At 35.0% G+C, this 19,608-nt stretch overlaps 3 protein-coding genes across 4 annotated transcripts in view; 2 read left to right on the top strand and 1 right to left on the bottom strand.

Annotated features, from left to right (window-relative positions):
- Positions 1 to 19,608, top strand: part of LOC144847454 (uncharacterized) — a 76,675-nt gene that overhangs the window by 46,013 nt on the left and 11,054 nt on the right. The window lies entirely within an intron of this gene.
- Positions 9,337 to 13,487, bottom strand: LOC144848164 (protein DGCR6-like). 2 transcript variants are annotated; one of them, XM_078704862.1, is made up of 5 exons: positions 13,413 to 13,487; positions 12,916 to 13,088; positions 12,592 to 12,752; positions 12,203 to 12,309; positions 9,337 to 9,827 (listed from the first exon to the last, which is right to left on the bottom strand). In XM_078704862.1, the coding sequence occupies exons 2-5, from the start codon at positions 13,020 to 13,022 to the stop codon at positions 9,615 to 9,617; spliced, it is 588 nt and encodes a 195-aa protein (XP_078560988.1). In that variant the 5' UTR covers positions 13,023 to 13,088; positions 13,413 to 13,487; the 3' UTR covers positions 9,337 to 9,614. The 2 variants fall into 2 exon arrangements, with proteins under 2 accessions (XP_078560988.1, XP_078560989.1); XM_078704863.1 differs by having other exon boundaries at positions 13,326 to 13,475.
- Positions 13,773 to 19,480, top strand: LOC144847435 (importin subunit alpha-1-like). The gene is made up of 12 exons (XM_078703799.1): positions 13,773 to 13,790; positions 14,524 to 14,647; positions 14,743 to 14,871; positions 15,166 to 15,359; positions 15,608 to 15,780; positions 16,053 to 16,330; positions 16,693 to 16,761; positions 16,877 to 16,933; positions 17,068 to 17,253; positions 17,532 to 17,714; positions 18,135 to 18,284; positions 18,628 to 19,480. Exons 2-12 carry the CDS (start codon positions 14,591 to 14,593, stop codon positions 18,724 to 18,726), a joined length of 1,575 nt encoding a protein of 524 aa, XP_078559925.1. The 5' UTR covers positions 13,773 to 13,790; positions 14,524 to 14,590; the 3' UTR covers positions 18,727 to 19,480.

Genomic DNA, 19,608 nt, shown 5'->3' with positions numbered 1-19,608 from the left:
ACGGTAGACCCACATTGGTCTGTCCGATATTTACTGAACTGGTGTGGCGATATTTACTCTATACACTGGTGTATCCGATATTTCCCTATACACTGGTGTATCCGATACGATATTTACCTTATACACATGATGTATCCGATATTTACCCTATACACATGGTGTATCCGATATTTACCCTATACACATGGTGTATCCGATATTTACCCTATACACATGGTGTATCCGATATTTACCCTATACACATGGTGTATCCGATATTTACCCTATACACATGGTGTATCCGATATTTACCCAATACACTGGTGTATCTGATATTTACCGTCCGTTGCCAACATAAATGTCGGAGTTATAATTATATTAGTTGTCGGTTATTGGATTATGACGTCATCAAATAGAAATGTGTGACGTCCGTATTTTCCACAACTTTATTAATATCTTCCTTTGTTTCTTCGGAATTTAAAATCGGAAGAGTAAACACAGACAGGACCTTGTGATGTACACCATGAATTCCCTTCAATAACATTTAAAGTTCAAAACACTGTTTTAGTTCCGTTTAGAGGAACTTTAATCTGTTTACGCTGTTAGCGGGGTTTAGCGATGTACAAGAGATAAACCACACATTCGTTAAGTTTGATGCGTATGAATAAATTGTGACGAGTTAATCGAGGAGAATTAACAGACTCGGGCATGAATGATGACATATCGTACACCCATCAGGCACATAACTTGCTCACATCAGGATGAGGAAGGGAGGAGAATATTAAACGCCAGTAATGTTCACGACAAAACATCCCGATGATATTTTGAGAAAAAAACTAGATGGTCTATAACAACATCTTTCTGCTACCGATGCCGTTGTTGAACTGCATGTTGACATAAAGCATTGACAGCAGTGACCTTGCCGTCACGGTCCTCCGGCAAAATTCATTTTTGCTTTATAAAGTAATAGAGCCTAGCATTTTGAATATTCATTAAAAAACAAGGTGTTCAAAAACAAAATATAAACACAAGCGTTACATAATAGATCCATTCATTTATTTGCCCGAGAAAATTTTAAATTTTTAATTGGCCAATTAACTTTGGTGATTAGCTGATCACCAATTTACCCGAGTGAATAACCATAGACCTATACATTAGTTATCTATAGCTCCATGGAATACCTATGCCTGAAAGGCCACCATAATAGTGCTGGGGGACACTAAAGAAATATGTCAGGATGCAGAAACGTCACCTTTTTCTTTTATTATCATTGATCTTTTTTCAGTTTCTTCAAAACAATGTTTATTTTAAATGTCCGCCTAAATGTGTTCTTATCTTCTTTTCTTATAAAGAAAGTTAGAAAAAAGGAATAGGGCCTAGTTATATGTTTTATCAAATTCTGATGATGAACAACAGGTTTCTGTGAAATGGTGATTCCCACGTCACTTATTAAGTAATAAATGAACATATTTATTATGTCAAACAGTTTACTCATCAATTTATATCATTATTGTATGCTAAATTATGAGACATTTCTCAAGGTGTTCGAATACTTTCACTTCTTTATCGTCAATTCAAAACTCAGGCCTAATCAGTTGAGATAATGCATGCAGGAGGAAGCGGCAGGAAGCCCGGGATAAAACGAGGAAACCAGGTGATGTGTGATGAGAGACATCATAATGAAGAGAAAATAACTAGGGCTAGGGGATCGCAAGAAAACATGAAAACAGACAACAGATGATGAGCTGAGTTACGAAAGAAAAACTGCAACAGGAAAGGAATGAAAGCCCCGAGGTACGACGGGGTGTTAATATACGGTTGTTTACATAGACGTAAGATGATGTTATCATTTTGATATGCCTGTTACTTGTTAGCAATTTCTTCTTTGATGTTTTCATGAGTTTTAGCATTATTCAGACCCTGGAAATAGTGTTTGTTGTAATTATCACAAAATTAACCATTTGTGTTTACGTAGTTTGAAAGATATCAAAGCATAATAATCTTTTACAAGTCTTTTTCCACTAGGAAAAGTTCTCCAAATGTCGTCAAACTTTGGCAAACTAAAAAATAACAAGTTTGCAGAAGTAAGTTTACCTAGCAAACTTTAGCAAACTTTGTCAAAGGTGTTTCCAATGTTTGCTAGTGTATTCCAGTGGACAGCAGCCGAACTTTGCAAACTTCGTCAGACTACAGAAAACAAGTTTTCAGAACACTAGCAAACTTTAGTTTGCACACTTTATTGATTTTACTTCATCACTGTAACAGATATACACATTTTTTTTTAAACAAAGCATCGAGGAAGTTTACAAACAGACCTTTGGTAAATTCTATTTATAGTAGCATTACTGTATGTTTTGTTTGTTTTACTGTTTATTACAGTGTTCATTACATGTTCAACCAACAAGCTAACATCCGCCTATGACAAAAAAAATCATCTTGATTTTGAACCACAAAAAAAAAAAACTTGTTAAAAAGCCGGCATGATAGTATTTCGCAATGTCTTTATTTAGGTTTAGTGTTTCCTCTCCTAAAGTAGTATTTAAGGGCTTGTAAATTACATTTGTACGCTCAATTACATCTCAGTGGCAAATTGATTATCTCTTCCATTGTGTTTCAATTAAAAACTCGGAAGTTTTAATGCAAACTTCAACAACAATATTTCTTCAGAAACTGAGTAAGGATCTTTTTAACCTGGTACCGGTATATTGAATTATTCAGAGACTGATGGAAGATTGTCGCGACATGTTCAACGCGCATGCGCATTTTACTACGGTAGTATCATGATGCCGCGGCGGTTTTTAGTCTCGAACATTTCAACTCTATGCACTTTTTACTTCGGTGCCATAGATGTTTGTCGCGACACAACACGCGGCGCTTTTTAGTCTCGAACATTTCAATGAACTTTTTACTACGGTGCCATAGATGTTTGTCGCGACACAACACTCGGCGCTTTTTAGTCTCGAACATTTCAATTCCATGCGCTTTTTACTACGGTACCATGTTTGTCGCGACATAACAATCGGCGCTTTTTAATCGCGAACATTTTTAAAACTCCATGCTCTTTTTACTACGGGAGTAGGCCTACCATGATGATTGTCGCGACATAAAACGCGACGCTTTTTAGTCTCTCGAACATTTCAACAACTCCATACGCTTTTTTACTACGGTGCCATAATGTTTGTCGCGACACAACACGTGGCGCTTTTTAGTTTAGGCCCTACATTTAAATTTAGAAATGTATTAAGTCAATCTCTTGTATATAATAGACACCGTATAGTTTGTGTAATGTGTAGGCCCTATTGTTGACATTATCAGGGACATTAATATCAAACATAAAATAAGACATCAATCCGATATTGTTGCCAAGGCGGTAGAAAATCACATGATTTTAGCATGTCGACCTTATTGACAATATTTGGTATGTTATTGATTACCGTATGAAAACGCATTTAATATGGGGAAATAATCACGACTGGATTTAATTTCCACAACCAACTTAATATATGGACAAGGATTTGCAACGATATACCCGTTGAAATGCTTTCCCTTTCTGCGATTCAATTGACTTACCAAACAGGCTTAGCTAACAATTGAAAGTGAATCCTTGTTGACCCCCTAGCAGATGTGTTCAATTAACAAGGGGATGTGGTCGAGTCTTTCTTTTGTCGGCCTAAATTGAAAAGGTACATAGCTTGAGAGGGCAAGCAAGCCCCGGTCATATCTTCCATCTTTGCTCTTAACGGCAGGTGAGAATATACGCGTTTCCGTTGTAACGCAATCCAAACGGAACAACGCAAATTAAACGCTTTTCCGTTTTCTGCTGCTCCCTCGTGTCGTTGACAGGGAGTGACCCTTCAATATCTATGGACCTTTACAGGAAAATGCCAGTGACGCACTATTGACGAATCCAGGGGACATGTTGACTGAATAAAGCTTAAGAATCTTACTAAATAATTCTCACGTTTTAGACAGACACTGAGTCGAGGGACTTTAATATATATAGGCCTACATTTTATTTTATTTTAAATTCGCGATCAGAAAACATTGTGGTCATATCTACGTTTTAGTATAGTCAACATACTTTTCAAGCATTGTAAAAATGTGTCTCAAATTCGAGCTCGGTTATTTACAAGGATTCACACTAGTTACAATCAACTCTGTGCAATTCAGACTAATACACATTTTTACACCAAACAATAATAATTATTAGTGTAAAAATACATAAATAAAATAATTATACGTCAAATTAAAACGATTCATTGAAATGATAAAAACTTGTGCAGAGAGAGAGGGACGCACTTCTCAGTTTTTAGAAAATGTATATAGTTGAGTTTGCACCATTCGGTTGGCGGAAGGAGGAATTTCCTGAAGCGGCATCTTATTCATATTTATTGAAGTTTAGAAATTGTATTTGATGATGACCAATAACTCCTTTTGATACAGTTGAGTAGAACCCCTCCTTTTGGACACCCGGTGTCCTATAAAGGGGATACCCTCCCGCGAAACGAGAAGTTTTAAACAGGCAAATCCTACACAGGGGACACAACTTTTAAGGGGACAATTTTATTGGGCCCGAAGAAGGTGTTTATACAATAATAATAATTAAAGGCACATTTTAGTAAATCTGTAGTGTGTTCCGCTATCTTCTTAAACCTCGAATTATCAATTATGAATTTCCAAATCACAGCCTCCCGCCGCTGAAAGGTCGAGCGGAAAACCCGCGCCCTGATGCGCATGCGCACAACCGACAAGATGGATAGATTAAATTGTTTATCGAAACCTTGACATATATCTCATTTTCCAATAAATCTATTCATCGGGGACTGAACTTGTTTTGTTTTATGTAGGTATCTGTCGTATCATATCTGTAATCGTTCAATTTTTAGGATATAGAGATTAGAAATATTAAAATTGTCTAAATATATATTAAAGGGGAACTTTAATAGTGTGTAGTCCGACGTATGGCCACTAGGCCTACTTAATATAACAGTGATTATGTACGATGTCACGTATAAGCCTATATTTGTATCGATTAAAAACAGTTTCGCATCTTTAAATCTCTCTGAAAACCCCTGGTTTAAGTCCAGTGAAAATGGTGACATATCTTCACGGTCTTCTGTACGCGGTTTGATTTTGAGGTCTAAAATAAAATATTGAATTCATGTATATTTACGACATTCCGATCTTGTTAAAAAGCATTTCGCTCTCAAAGTTTCCCATAAAAAAATTCAAAAAATGAAAGCGCCACCAACGGTAGTGTAAAAGTATTTGATCGATGACGTAATGCAACAACCGCTTGTTGGAAACTCATCATTATTTAATATGTAGTTTTATTTCCATCGTTTAGTTTCAAAAGAATTTAATTTCCCATAGCAATGTCTCCGAAGGATACAACAAGTCTAAAATGTGACGTTTTATAAATATATTGACAGCGAAAAGAGCGCGTATCGCAAAGTGTACAGTAGCTCTTTGAAGTATTGTAGGCCTACTTAAAACGGGTGACGAGGAGCAATTCAAATGTCATTTCTAATACTCGTAATCGTATTGTGGTTTATGGAAGTCAAGTCGTAGCGAAGCCGTATTAATTAGAATGATGGAATACAAACAAGACGTTTAATTGATGATGTGAAGGGCCTGGCGCCGACACCGGTAGTTGAGTTCAGCTCTAAAGCAAATGCTTAGTTTAAAACAGTTGTTAGTTAAAGGAGAATTCTTGTCTTCTCGGCGAGGGCGCGATTGAATTTAAAGCAGTTTAGTATTTTTTCTGTAATGTATTAATGTGTTAGTTTAAAACGAATAGTCACACATAGGGCACATTCAATTTAGAATCATGTACAGTACTGAGTTAATAAGTTAAGTTTAGCTTTGAAATAGAGTTAACCAAATACTACGAAAGCTGTAGAATATCTTTTTAGGTGAGGCAGAGAGGCGTTTAATGTTGGTTTCCACGTGCAAAGAAGTTCCACGTGACCACTCAAGACGAACTGATGCTTTTGATATGTAATGTGTTGTGCGTACATCATTACGTTGTGTCTTAAGAGTGATATGGCTGCTATGGTATGCCACCCTCCCCTCCAGTACCCACCTGCCCTCTCCATCAATGACCACATCATTATCTATAAAACGACCTCGTTAAACGTTACACTCTATAATATTACTAGCATTCATTCAGTTCAGCCTTATGAGTCACAGATACCTCTGGCTGACAGGCTGAGAATTCCAGAAGTAGATAATAACTTAATAATTTGTGCAGTTGAAGCTATGCTTTGTCGGGGGCTCTTCGCCAAAAAATGTACGCGTCGTATAACGTACTTCGTGCTCATATTTTACGCGTAATAAATTGCTAGCATCTTTCGAGAGGTGGGGCCCCGATCAACGCTGAGAGAGAGTCAGAGGAAATGCATTAATAGCTGTGAACGAAAGTAGTTTAGACAGGCAACCTTGGACGGCAGCCAGGCCTAATAATTCCGATTTATATCGGAGCCAAGTTGTGTACGTTGCATTCCGCCAATGTCGGTGATTTGCTTCGATGATATCTTTAATTGAAAAGTGCTCGGTGTAATAATGAATTTTCATGTTCTATATTACGAGTGGTGAAATCGAAGTATTTATATGATAAAGATAGGCTTAATAGATAATATAAACATAACCGACTTTCTATGAAATAGCACTTCCGATCGTCCACACTGTCGAAGTTGATTATTATCGACAAATAGACAGTCACGTGCCAATCAACTTTAAACCAATCATTGGTAGATATTCTGATCACATGGTACTATACGCCACGCAATGCTAGTACTAATGTAATAAACTCTATTTAATGTTTATATAGAGATTATCAAATCAATCTATCAAACTAGACCACATAAACGAGTACAGAAGCCTGACCACGTGTTTTCATGGGGGGTTGTTGTAAGTCGTAAAAATGTGCATAGTACTCGATATTTTCTCTTGTCAAATTGGTTGTTTCTTGTGGTATTGAAGAATTGAAATAACAGAGTAGCACAGTGTCGGTTAGCATTGATCGATTCTCGATGCAGACGTCCCCAAAGCTTGTTTCTGGGAACCAATCTTAATATTTTCTAAAAAGATGTGGTTTTTACAATTCTCAATACCGCTTCTAAGTTGGCATATACAGTATAGGCCTATAGCAATCCAAGGCTACATTAAACGATCAAACAATCAACATAACGCCAGCCAATCTCATATCTTTACAATCCGGTTATGTCAATCAGTTCTGTGTTGATGTTCCACCACTTCCCATCCTTCTTATAAATATGAATTATTTTATATTGTGTGATGACATCTGTTTTTGTTGTTTTACACTTTTTTTGCTGAATCAGTATATTTTGTATTATATTATTTGGCATGAGTTCAGTGAACAACATGCCAAGCTGAATGAGTATCAGGAAGAAGACGTGTTCCGTAAACAAGCCCAGACTATTAGATAACAATCAAGTATGTTTCCTTGGCGTTCCATACATTAATGACTCATTCCATGTTGTAAACCCGGTTCGTCGCGCGTTATATTGCGCAGACGATTGGCAACACGGAATATATGTTCTTAAGCTCTGTCTACACTATCAAACTTTATGTGACAAAAAATGTGATGTGCCAATATATGGACATGATGATGTCATATCACTTCCATATTTGGGTATATCACTACCATATTTGGGCACATCATAGGCCTACATGTTTTGTCAAACTAGTTTGATAGTGTAGACATAGCTTAAGATATAAGAAAGCCGACTTATATTATCTCTATGTATCCAACACATTTTGGATCTTAATCGTATTCGTGACCTAGTTAAATAAAACTTTTCATTTAAAACATCCACATCTTGGAAATTGTCGAATTTAAAGTCACTGAATTCAGAACAGATAACACTAGTTTATAGTAGTACTATAATGAAAGGGCTTAAATGTCAATATAGAAAATTACCACTAAAAACAGGCACGTCCATTGTTTCCATAATACTATAGTGGGTTTTTTTTATTAATCCATTTTACTTTTTAATGGAGATTGTCAAATACACAACGCCCCAACTTAGCATAAACGTCCTCTCTTGGGACAAAACTTCCGAAACAAAGTTTGAAGTTGTAGGCACACAATGCATGTTTAATATCCCATGAGAGGTCAGTTGCTTAGACTTGATCTGTGCCCCTGATATGCACCAAGTCTTTAAACAAAACTTGTTACAATTGCATTGTTGGGAATGACATGTGAGAATGCGTCACGTCAACGCACGAATTTCGCGTCCAATGCACGCACATTTCGCGTCCAATGCACGCACATTTTATTTTGTTTTTAACGTAATACAAGGATCACCTAATAATTTGACATGTAACTTATTTTCAATGGTGTCCCGGTCCAAATCACTACAAATTCGGAAAGTGAGGATGATAATCTTATACTGAGTCTTAAGGTAAATTAAAGACTGGAAAAGTGAACATTTGAAACATACACACATATCCATATCATGATACAAGCAAGCAATCTAACTGAACATGAGCTTTTCCAAGATAGAATCTAGTAATAGTCCTTTGATCTTATGTCTGGCTGCGACAAATACTAATAGTGAACATAGTAGGCCTACACATTCCGCGGCGCGCGGTGTCTGAGGGCCGTGGACTGATCGTGTCGCAGCCACAGATAACCCTTTGAGAAATTGAAACAATTGGTAACTTATATAGCTTGATACAATTTGAATGTTACACTGCATGTATTGTTTGTTTCTAAAAACGATATGGTATGCAGCACATTCATTCTCGTTAATGTGTTCTTTTGTAGTGTACCTACGTAATGTTCGACGCGTTACTATATTATTCTGTTTACATATAATATCTCAATGGTTTACATTATCATGAAATAATAAGACATTCAAAAAACTTCAGAACAACAGCTAGGCCTATGCAAACATGGGGACAGACGATGATAGTGTGCAGAGCAGCAGGAAATGTGTTTGTGATCGTCGCTCGATATCACGCTCAATTTAATATATCATGTAAAAAAGGCTATACTGTCATATAATACATTTAGATGGTGAAAGATTATTGGTTGGTTTGGCCTCTGGTAAACACGTGACATTTCACATTCATCAATGAGTTTGACAGATTGTGGTGATATGCCAATGACATATTCGTTTTACCGTAAAAGGAAATTTGACTTCCTTATTTGGCTTCTTTTGCCTTATTTGGCGCTGCATATTAGTTTTGTTGGCAACTGTAGTAAGAAACTTAAATTTTAAGAAGCGTGGGATAAGCAGGGAACTTTTGGGTGTGGATAGTGTTTTGAAGAAGGTTCATACAATTCATAAATCACTATTTTCAGCAAAAAACAGTAAAACACCACCATAATAGCCATCGGTAACATTTATTTTAATGCAAAAAATACATGAATTGGTAGCACCTAGACTTGCCCTAAGTCTATGTTAGTCCACCAGATTTTTGTCTGAAAATACGAGCTCATGTACTATACGTATGAAACGCCATATGTGCCAAAATATTTATTTTTTTACTAATTTCGGTCTAGAACCCACACAAGTAGCAGCTATGTATGTGTGTATAGTTAATATTGCACAATATGTTACTCCATATCATCAAGAATTATCCAGTTTATAAAGTTTTTTTTTTCACGTAACTATTTGATATTTATTTCGTAATTTTATAATAAATTGTAACAGGTACATCTGTAGTTTGATTTCTTGAGGATTAGTGGTTGGGAAGAAGCCAAGCACCCCGCTCTCTTGTAGCGTCACTTGTTGTTCGTTCACTCGTTCATCCAACTGATTTACAATTTTTTCATCTAAGTTCTGAAGTTCTTCTTTTAGTCTTTCTTCAAGTTCCTATTATTATAATAAACAAAATATTTATATTAATGAAACCCTCCAATATATAGCAGAGATATAATTTTTATAGAGGGCGGTATACATAGAGATGAGAGATACATAATGGATGGAGCACATGTGTAATAGATAGAGACTTGGGAATAAAGCTCTGTCTACACTATCAAACTAGTTATACAAAAAAAGTGTGATGTGCCATTTGGTAGTGATGTGACATCATCATGTCCATAAATGGACAGTGTTTAAAAGGCATCCAACGTTCACTATACAATTGGATCAGTGTTTTTATTTCATAACATATACTAAGGAACAAACAAATCATATGTTATATTAAAGATATATTGTCCCCCTAAAAAAATATTTTTTTTTATTTTTTTGTTGAATATGTTATTTTAATGTCACATAATAGTTATTCACTCTCACAAAAAATTGGGTCTGAAAAAAAATTATTTACCTGAGAAAAATGTAATTTAAAGCAAAAAATTGTCAAATTGTCTGGAAGACAATGAGTTTTTGGTTAATTTAACTGTTTATTTTGTCTTTTTATAGGTGAAATAATTTTTTTCCCCCGTTTTTTTTCTTATGGAAGTGAACAACTTCATTAAAACTGCAAAATGGCCTATTCAAAGTCAGATTTTTAGTTATCCGCTTGGTAGAGCCAAGCGGATAACTCCTTGTTATTGTATGGGATCAATATTTTTTTTCTGTATTATTCTTGGATCCTTCCTTCCTTTTTGTGAGTCGCGTTTCTCTAAAATGTGTAAACATAACATTTCATAACTTTGACAACATATGGGCATTTACGTGAAGTTGTGCACCTCCTATTTTTGAATGACGTCATAGTTGCGCAACGTGACTTACGCGCAATTTTATGAATTTCAATGATTGATTATAGATTAAAAACCAAAAGTCATTTAGTATTGACACTTTGACAAAATTTAAGTCATATCAGGGGCAAACTTTCTACGGATTAAAAATGGCATGTTTCACAAGAAGTTACGCGCGCACGCGCATTTAAAATTTCAAAATGCGCAAAATTAATTTCTAATCAACTTTTTATGCGTTTCTTGTCATTTTGAGCATGTCAAAAATTCCCACTGGCGCGCAATTTTTTACGCACGCGGTGCGCACGTAGCGTTAAAAACATATTTTTTTCTCTTGAATTATATTTTTCAAGTCTTTCCTAGTAATTTTGAAAACAATTTAGACCTTTTCCAGTTTAAATAACGCCATACGAACACGTTGAATTAGACAATTCGTGCGCGTTTTTTATGAAAAAGCTTAAAAAATCGTCAAAATTATGTCTTTTTTTAAACAGTCATAGTTTCTAAAGTAAACCGTGAACCGTTTATTTTTATTACAAAATCTAGAAGTTGATGAGTTGTAGATATCGGATCATGCATCGATAAGGCTAAAAAAACATTGTGACGTCATCGTATGGCCACACGAATGTAAAATATAGGATTTTTGTCTCTTTCGTTATTGCTCATCACATTCAATGGAGCGCATCACGCTTATCTGTATTCCTTTTTCTCCTAAATTTATATATTGTGTAGGTCAATCAACTTTCTTTAGCATGAGATAAAAATATTTTAATTTTTATGACGTCATCATGCCTAAAAATTTTAATTACGTGGGTCATTAATTTCATCTTTACAGTAAATTTTAATCTGTAATAGCTCGTAAGAATAAAATGTGATAATCACGATTAAAACGTTTTCTGGAAGCTATTGGATTGTAGATACGAATTCATGTAAACATTTTGCCAATCGGATGTTGTGACGTCATCATATGGCCAGTTGAATAAAAAAAGTCGTATTTTCATATTTTGCGTAATAGTTCATCACATTTAAAAGGGTGCGCATCTATATTTTACGTATTCAAATTTCTTCTACACGTTAATATGTTGTTCCTGAGATAATTTCCTCCAGAAATTGCTATTTAAGTGTTTCATTTTGATACCGTCGCCATGTTAAAAATTGGAATAAATGGCGGGTCCCGTAATTTCACCTATTCTACACTGTATGTAATATGTATACAGATTATACTCTTTGCATGTATATACTATATGACACAAATTGACAGAATTCAGCACTAACAGCATATCATATTCTTCAGTTCTTGTCATAATGCCATAATCTTTATCTGTGTGCAATATTCCAACGTATGACGTGCACGTGGCGTTTGTCGTTGTGCGGATAACTAACTCGTCAAAGTGACGAGTTTCATGTCTAGTTAAAATCTTTATTTTTCATGATTTTGGGGGACAATACATCTTTAAATGTACTGCAAATAAAAACATCAAACCAGTTTATTTCTTTTCAATATGTACCAGTAAACATGCAGCATCAGGTTGCCAATGGTGGAATACTGACCTGTTTTTCCCTCTCATTGGTTGCCTTGACAACATTCAAATGATGCAGTCTGTTCTGACATGCTAGTGCATTAGCTTGGTGTGTTCTTGCTTGTTCCAGCTTTTGAGCTAAAAAAAACCTTTTCTTGTTTATTTCACACTTTTAACGCGTTTTATTTTTTCGTGATGTAGTGCAATTTGCTGTACTATTTTTATGTACTTAAATATAGAGGGCAGCAAACATTAATATTGTATGTATTTACAAGCTCTGTCTATACACTATCAAACTACTTTGACAAAAAAAGTGATGTTTCCAAATATGGTAGTTATATGACATATATAATATAGTAAGATTTTTATATTGAAAGAATATTTTTCTGGGAAATTAATTTATTGAGATTTGAAATAAACCTTTAATTGAATTTAGCAGTTTAGATCGCTGATCTAGCATCTTTTTTTCAGTCATTTGTTGAATTTCTTCCAAATACTGAACAATTTCAAAAACGGTTCCATCAAGCAGAGCAAAGGCAAGATTTGACAATGTTGTATATGGAAGTCTTTGCTGGAAACTTCTGTAAAAAAAAATAATAATACTTTTATAGGTGCCATATTATTGAATCCATTATTTAGGTTTCCTAATTAATGACAATTGTGCCATGAATTTCTTTAAAATCTAGATTTGATGATTAAAATATATTTTTGTTAATTTACATATCTGCTATGGCATTAACTTACAAGGGTAAGTCTCTAGACATTTCTTGAAAATCATTTAGCAATGCGTAATGCCGGTCTTGTTTTTCTTTATTAGAATAGTCTCCTCCTCCTGATGATGATGCTTCCATCTTCTCAGATCTTTTTATTATTTTTCCTAGTAGTACTAGTAGTGTAGGTCTAGCCTAGGCTGGAATCTAGGGAAAAAATGTTTTACTTTAGTTTCACATAATTCTTTATAAAGATAAAGTCTGGGCCAAATTTAATTTAAACTTTAAAAAGTTCATGCAAGACAGTGTACGGATGGGTGCGAAACGACTCGAGCGAGAGATTAACACTTCAGCTGAGCAATACAACAGGCGAAACGAACAGCACATACTCCATTTAGGCCTTAGACCTAGGCCTAGACCGAATTTAGTTAAATTGAAGGCTACCTGCATCATAATTTTTATGTTGAAAGGTCATCCCAACTAAAATAAAAAATCAGCAACATAATATTGGGATTCGTTGGTTTAATTTACCCTATTTAGTCATACTAAACGTAATTAATAAAGTCCTGTCCTGATTTTGAACTTTAGTCGACCTTTTTATTATTGTAGCGCCCTCTTTGGCAAAACATACTGTGTAATTTTCAAAACCGTTGATGAAATATGAATTAATATTCAAGGAAACACTTATTTATTAATGTTTTTTATAATTAAATACTAATTACATTACATTTAATGTTACCTTACCGAAATTATTATAGTTATAGTCTAGAAAAAAACAAAATCAAGCATGCCCTGTTTAGCGCCTCCTACCTGCTGCTGAACAGCTAGCCAATCACAGTCTGCTATTTTGACCCTTTAAATCTCGCTCAAATTTAAAAATTTTAATTCTCAGCTGGTTTTCAGAGAGAGGTGAGCGTGTTTTTTTGATGATGATTTTTGTTTTCATAATTTGTTTCATTTGTAATTATGATCTTTTATTAATTTTAATTTAAGTTCTTCTTGATTTATTGTTTTCTTTTTTTCGGTTATTTTAAGTTTGATATTGGTTTTATTTCATTTAAAAATCGGACACGAGAGATCATAATTTTTTTACACGCGGCTGCTGCACACAGCACAGTTTTAACTTTTAGTGCAGCGCCGTCTTAACTTAGTTGTCTAGAATCTTCCATCATACGGCTAGACTAGTGAGTGTACCTACTAGACTAGAGGTTTATATGGACAGTATAGCCTAGGGCCTAGGTTTTAATTAGTCTTATTAGGCCTAGCCTATTATTACTACTAGGCCTAGATTTTATTTATTTGTTTAGGCCTATTTTTATACTGGCCATAGGCTAACTCGAACTTCTTTCTAATGACACTGCTTTTACTATTTAAAAAAATGCAAGTAGAAATGTGGACATAATTGATGATAAATGATTTGCATAAAACTGCTAAGGTCTAAGCCTAGCCTAAATACATTCAAATGTAGGCCTAAGACTCTTCTTAATCTTGGCATGGTGAACACCAGCAATTTCCTGGCAACATATCTTGAATTTTCAATTATGATATATATTAGGCCTAGTATTATAGTCCTACTTCATAAAATTATTATTACAAATACAATTTTTTACATTTGTTTTTTTTTTCCTTTTATTTCTTCAAGTTTAAAAAATAAATTTTAGAATCGATCAGTTTTTCATCGTAACTGTTAGACACACAAACAACCAATCATGTCGAACCAAGAAAACCGAATGAAATCCTTCAAGAACAAAGGTCGCGACAACCAGGTATACATTTTTTTTTTTACTGTATTAACAAATTTTATCTGTAAAATAAATGGTAAAAGTGTCACATTAAATTTTATCCTTTTTTTTAAATACAGGAAATGAGACGAAGGAGAGCAGACGTTTCTGTGGAGCTAAGAAAAAGTCGCAAAAATGACCAGCTGCTGAAAAGGAGAAACGTAACCGTTGATAATGAACCCACAAGTCCACTCCAACAACAAAAACAGGTTTGTTATTAAGCTGGCTTTAGACCATTGAATCAGTCTACTTTCATTTCTTTTTTCCAATTTTAGGCATAAAGATTTTAGAGATGATTGTTAATTCAGGGGGAAAAAAATGCATTTTCAACATCTTTTGTTTGATAATATAAATAAATCTCCGTCTACACTATCAAACAAAAAAACTGATGTGCCCAAATATGGTAGTGATATGACATCATCACATCACATTTTTGTCACATCAAGTTTGATAGTGTAGACAGAACTTAACCATCTAATGACGGCTTTCTCTACTATATTTAGCCCACCAATCAATTGTCCACATCAGAGATTGTGCAAGGTTTGAAGACTGTAAATTTCAAAGACACAAAAGCGTTATTCTTGGCGGTGCAGGCTATAAGAAAGCTGCTTTCACGGGAACTTCATCCTCCGATTAACGAAGTCATTGATGCTGACATCATACCAGTATTGAAAGCGCTTCTAGATCGTAATGATGAGTATGTTGGTTTGTGTGATATATTGTCCTTAATTTTAAAGCCAAATCTATAATTTGTATACAAATTCTGTGATACAGCCAGCCCCTATGTCTTTCACAAATAATTCCTCTTATCAGGACCAATTGCCTCCTTTTACAGACACCACATGTGGTATTACAGTTGGCTATGATACAGGACATTCAATGGCACACATACAGTTGGTGTAAATACAGTGTCTTGATATTTAACATTTTATTGTAATTATTTAGACCCAGCATTCAGTTTGAAGCCGCCTGGGCTTTAACCAACATAGCATCTGGTACGTCAGATCAGACAAGGACAGTGGTAAATTCTGGAGCTGTGCCAGAGTTCATTAAACTTCTCTCATCACCACATAAAAATGTGAGTGAGCAAGCTGTTTGGGCTCTAGGAAATATTGCTGGTAAGTTCTCTTTACAACAATCTACCTACTTTTCGGACCAAGAAGATTTTTGGGAAATTCACATTCTAACTAGGGACCTGTCTACACTAGTATTAAACTAGTTACCCAAATATGGGGGTGTCTAAAAAACTAAGACCTAAGATATCTCCCAAATATGGTAGTGATATGACATCATCTTGTCCATATATGGGCACATCACATCTTTTTGTCACATAAAGTTTGATAGTGTAGAAAGTGTTGAAAAATATATTTTAAAAAACTTTTTCTTCCAGGTGATGGACCTGATATGAGAGACTATGTAATCCGCAACGGGGTAATCCCGCCCCTGAAAGCTTTGATTGGTCCAGACACCGCTGCAACTTTTCTACGCAACATCACATGGACATTTTCTAATCTGTGCCGTAACAAGAACCCATCGCCACCAGCAGCGGTAGCACCAGCCGTTCTACCCACTTTGACTGATCTCATTTATCACTGTGATAATGAAGTACTTGCAGATGCATGCTGGGCACTATCGTACCTCACAGACGGCACTAATGATAGAATTCAGGTAACAATTTAAATGTTTGATCAAAGCAATCTGACTACAGGATGCTGAGCTCTGGAGGGTTTATCTGTGGCTGTGACCAATCAGTTCCACCGCGCGCCATGGAGAATATGTACATGGTATAGAACTGCTATTTGTTGCAGCCAGACGTAAGATAAAAAGACTGTTACAAGTTCCTATCTTGGCAAAGCGAACTCAGTGTGATGTTGTTAGATTGCCTTGGCTTGAAGTTCCTTTACCCATTATGAAAAAAAAAAAATTTTAATATTAAAAGTCAACAATTGTTTTGTTATTTATTGTGAGCAATCGAAGGACTTTTAAATCTTTAAAAAATATTTATATATTTCATTATATTTTCTTTGTAGCAAGTTGTTGCTGCCAATGTAATTCCACGACTTGTTCATCTTCTTAGCTGTGGTGAAGTGTCAGTCATGGTGAGTAGTTTTAAATTAATTTGTTATTAATTATATTTCATTGTTTAGAAATAGTAAGTTTAAGAAAGAATGAAACACTTGTTTAAATGTGATGTAATTAATTGTAATATTTCAGACACCATCGTTACGAGCTCTTGGCAACATTGTCACTGGAACTGATGAACAAACACAGGTTTGTCCCTGACCTTTTTACTCTTGAGTTAGCAGTTATACAATTTTGCAATGTGTATATATATTGATAACTATTTTCCTGTTCAGCACTTAAAAACAAAATTTAAGCAATATTTGAATCGCACTGTTTTTCAGGCTGTCGTGAATGCGAACGCTCTAGGTGGTTTTAAGACACTGTTGGAAAGTAAACGTACCAATCTATGTAAGGAGGCTTGTTGGACATTGAGTAACATAACAGCTGGCAACGTAGATCAGATCCAGGCTGTGTGTGAGGCATCCAATGGCAAACTTATTGAAGCTTTGGTTACAGTTCTTCAATCAGTGAGTTTTGGACACCCTAGCTTGCTAAATATTCTTATTCTTGAATAAAACCTCTTTAATATCAAATAACATTTAGTAGAGTAAAGCTCTGTCTACACTATCAAAAAATGTGTGATGTGCCCAAATATGGTAGTGATATGACATCATGTCCATATATGGGCACATCACATTTTTTTGCCACATAAAGTTTGATAGATTAGACAGAGCAACAACATAAATTGAATCAATCTTGGATAATAACGTTTAGTAGAGTAATGAAATCAACATTGTATTTGCAGGGTGAGTACAAATGCCAGAAGGAAGCCTGCTGGGCCGTGTCCAACTTCACAACCGGTGCCAACGTTCAACAGATTGTGGCTCTTGTACGCGCTGGTGTTGTTCCTCCACTCTGTAAAATGCTTGATGTTAAAGAAGCCAAGATCGTTATGATTTCACTAGATGCTCTTAACAATATTCTTATCGTAAGTTTGCTTTTCTTTTTATTTCATGCACATCCAACAGCAAGCACAAACTCGCTAATTACAGGATGGACAATTATTTTATAATTTATCATGCTTATAGTCTCAGTCTCATTTAAGGCTTAGTCTATCATGCTTATAAACCAAGTCTCATTTGAGGCTTAGGGAGTTGCGAGGTACTATGTCAGGATTGAACCCTTGACCTCGGGATTGGAAGGCAAGCACGTTACAGCTCCAGTATTAAATTATTTTGTTTACATTTGGTGTACATGCATACATCATTTGTTTTATGAAACATGCATAAAGGTCTATATTTTGTTTTCTATTATTATGTAAAGGCATGGAATACTAGTAGCTTCATTTGAAGTTTTATAATAAAATATTGGTAGCATCTCTTAATATTATTACATTATGTTGTTACAGGCAGCTGACAAACTGGAACAGAAGCCTAAGATTACTGCAGTAATTGAGCAGATCGGTGCTCTTGATACCATTGAGAAACTACAAGCACATACCAACGAAGAAATCTACCAGAAGGCTCTACACATCATTGACAATCATTTCCCACTAGAGGTAAGTTGAGGTATACTCATAAATACCCGACATAGTGATCAGCGGCTAGAGTGCCTAAAGCTCTGACTACACTATCAAAACTTTATGCGACAATAAAATGTGATGTGACCATATATTGAAAAGATGATGTTGTATCACTACCATATTTTGGCATATCACTACTATATTTGGACACATCACACTTTTTTTGTCAAACTATTTTGATAGTGTAGACAAAGCTTAAGATAAAAAAAAGTTGACAAAAGAAAATGTTTGGCCTGTAGAATTCAATTCTATGGGATTGGTACAACCGTAGCATGTTTACCATTAATATTTAATGAGATTAATTTGTTTGTTTTGTTAGGAGGAAGAGATTGTAGAAATTATGCCAGAAACGAACCAACAAGGAAACTTCCAATTAAACGTAGCGGCAAGCCAACCAGTAGGTGGATTTAAGTTTTAGATCCTACTGTCAAACTATGCAAACGGTACCCTTTGACCTTCTAAATCCGTTCTTATTTCAATCGTAAAGCTGGTCTGGTAGGGTGGCATCCAACGTATCAATGTCCGTCTATTCAGATGGTACCTTTACACTTTACTCATAGTCCCATAGTGAATGTTAAAGGTAGCCCATAGGTGGCCAAGCCATCGTCATACACTACAACTCAATCTGTTATTGCTTGTCTGTTTCAAACCATTTAAATTGAAAGAAAAAACAGAAAGACTCTATATTTGTGAATATTTCTTGAAAAGATGTTTTCATATTAGAATAGTTTAATTTGTAGATAGATATTATATGCAGAAGTAGAAAAGGAACAGAAAAAAAAACTTCTGTACAAAGAATTTGTATTGGCAAATTATTGGCAAAAATAATCTAAAAAGACCAAAAAAAATGGTAAGAAATCTTTTAAATGTTTTTTTTTTTTTTTCAAAATCATTTTTGCTTTCATTCCAGCCATTAATGTGATATATGTTTTGTATAAAGTTATATTTAATGTAGAATTGTATGCGAATAGTGCGTTGGACAATTCATAAACCCCAGCTGCGTGTACATATCACCGGAAACATAATCTGAATGCGAATAGCTGCAATGCGCGTGTATATTATGTATAATGCAATCGTACCAAATATGCGCAGCATGTATAGACAATGTACAGTGTATAAATTCAAATCGTACTGTAATAGGGCCAATGGACAATATATTAACAATATTGTGATTTTGTTGTTTTGTGTTTGATTTGTCTGATAGTAATAATGTATTGTAGCTGGATATAGAGCTCAGCTCTATGACATGCCATATGTGCCAAACATTTTCTTTCTATGAATAAATGGCAGTCTAGAACCT

This window comes from Antedon bifida, chromosome 7 (genome assembly GCF_963402885.1).
Source record: "Antedon bifida chromosome 7, ecAntBifi1.1, whole genome shotgun sequence".
Classification (NCBI taxonomy): domain Eukaryota; kingdom Metazoa; phylum Echinodermata; class Crinoidea; order Comatulida; family Antedonidae; genus Antedon; species Antedon bifida.
The sequence above is the reverse complement of the archived record's forward strand: the minus strand, read 5'-3'. Positions and strand labels throughout refer to the sequence as shown.

Bases quoted from the DNA above. Each gene is read 5' to 3' on its own strand.
- LOC144848164 (XM_078704862.1), bottom strand. From the start codon at position 13,022: ATGGAAGCATCATCATCAGGAGGAGGAGACTATTCTAATAAAGAAAAA. The intron at 12,753-12,915 runs GTAAGTTAATGC...TTTTTTTTACAG, and splicing joins ATGTCTAGAGACTTACCCTT to AAGTTTCCAGCAAAGACTTC. The intron at 12,310-12,591 runs GTTTATTTCAAA...GGTTTTTTTTAG, and splicing joins ACTGCTAAATTCAATTAAAG to CTCAAAAGCTGGAACAAGCA.
- LOC144847435 (XM_078703799.1), top strand. From the start codon at position 14,591: ATGTCGAACCAAGAAAACCGAATGAAATCCTTCAAGAACAAAGGTCGC. The intron at 16,331-16,692 runs GTAACAATTTAA...TTTTCTTTGTAG, and splicing joins GCACTAATGATAGAATTCAG to CAAGTTGTTGCTGCCAATGT. The intron at 17,715-18,134 runs GTAAGTTTGCTT...ATGTTGTTACAG, and splicing joins CTCTTAACAATATTCTTATC to GCAGCTGACAAACTGGAACA.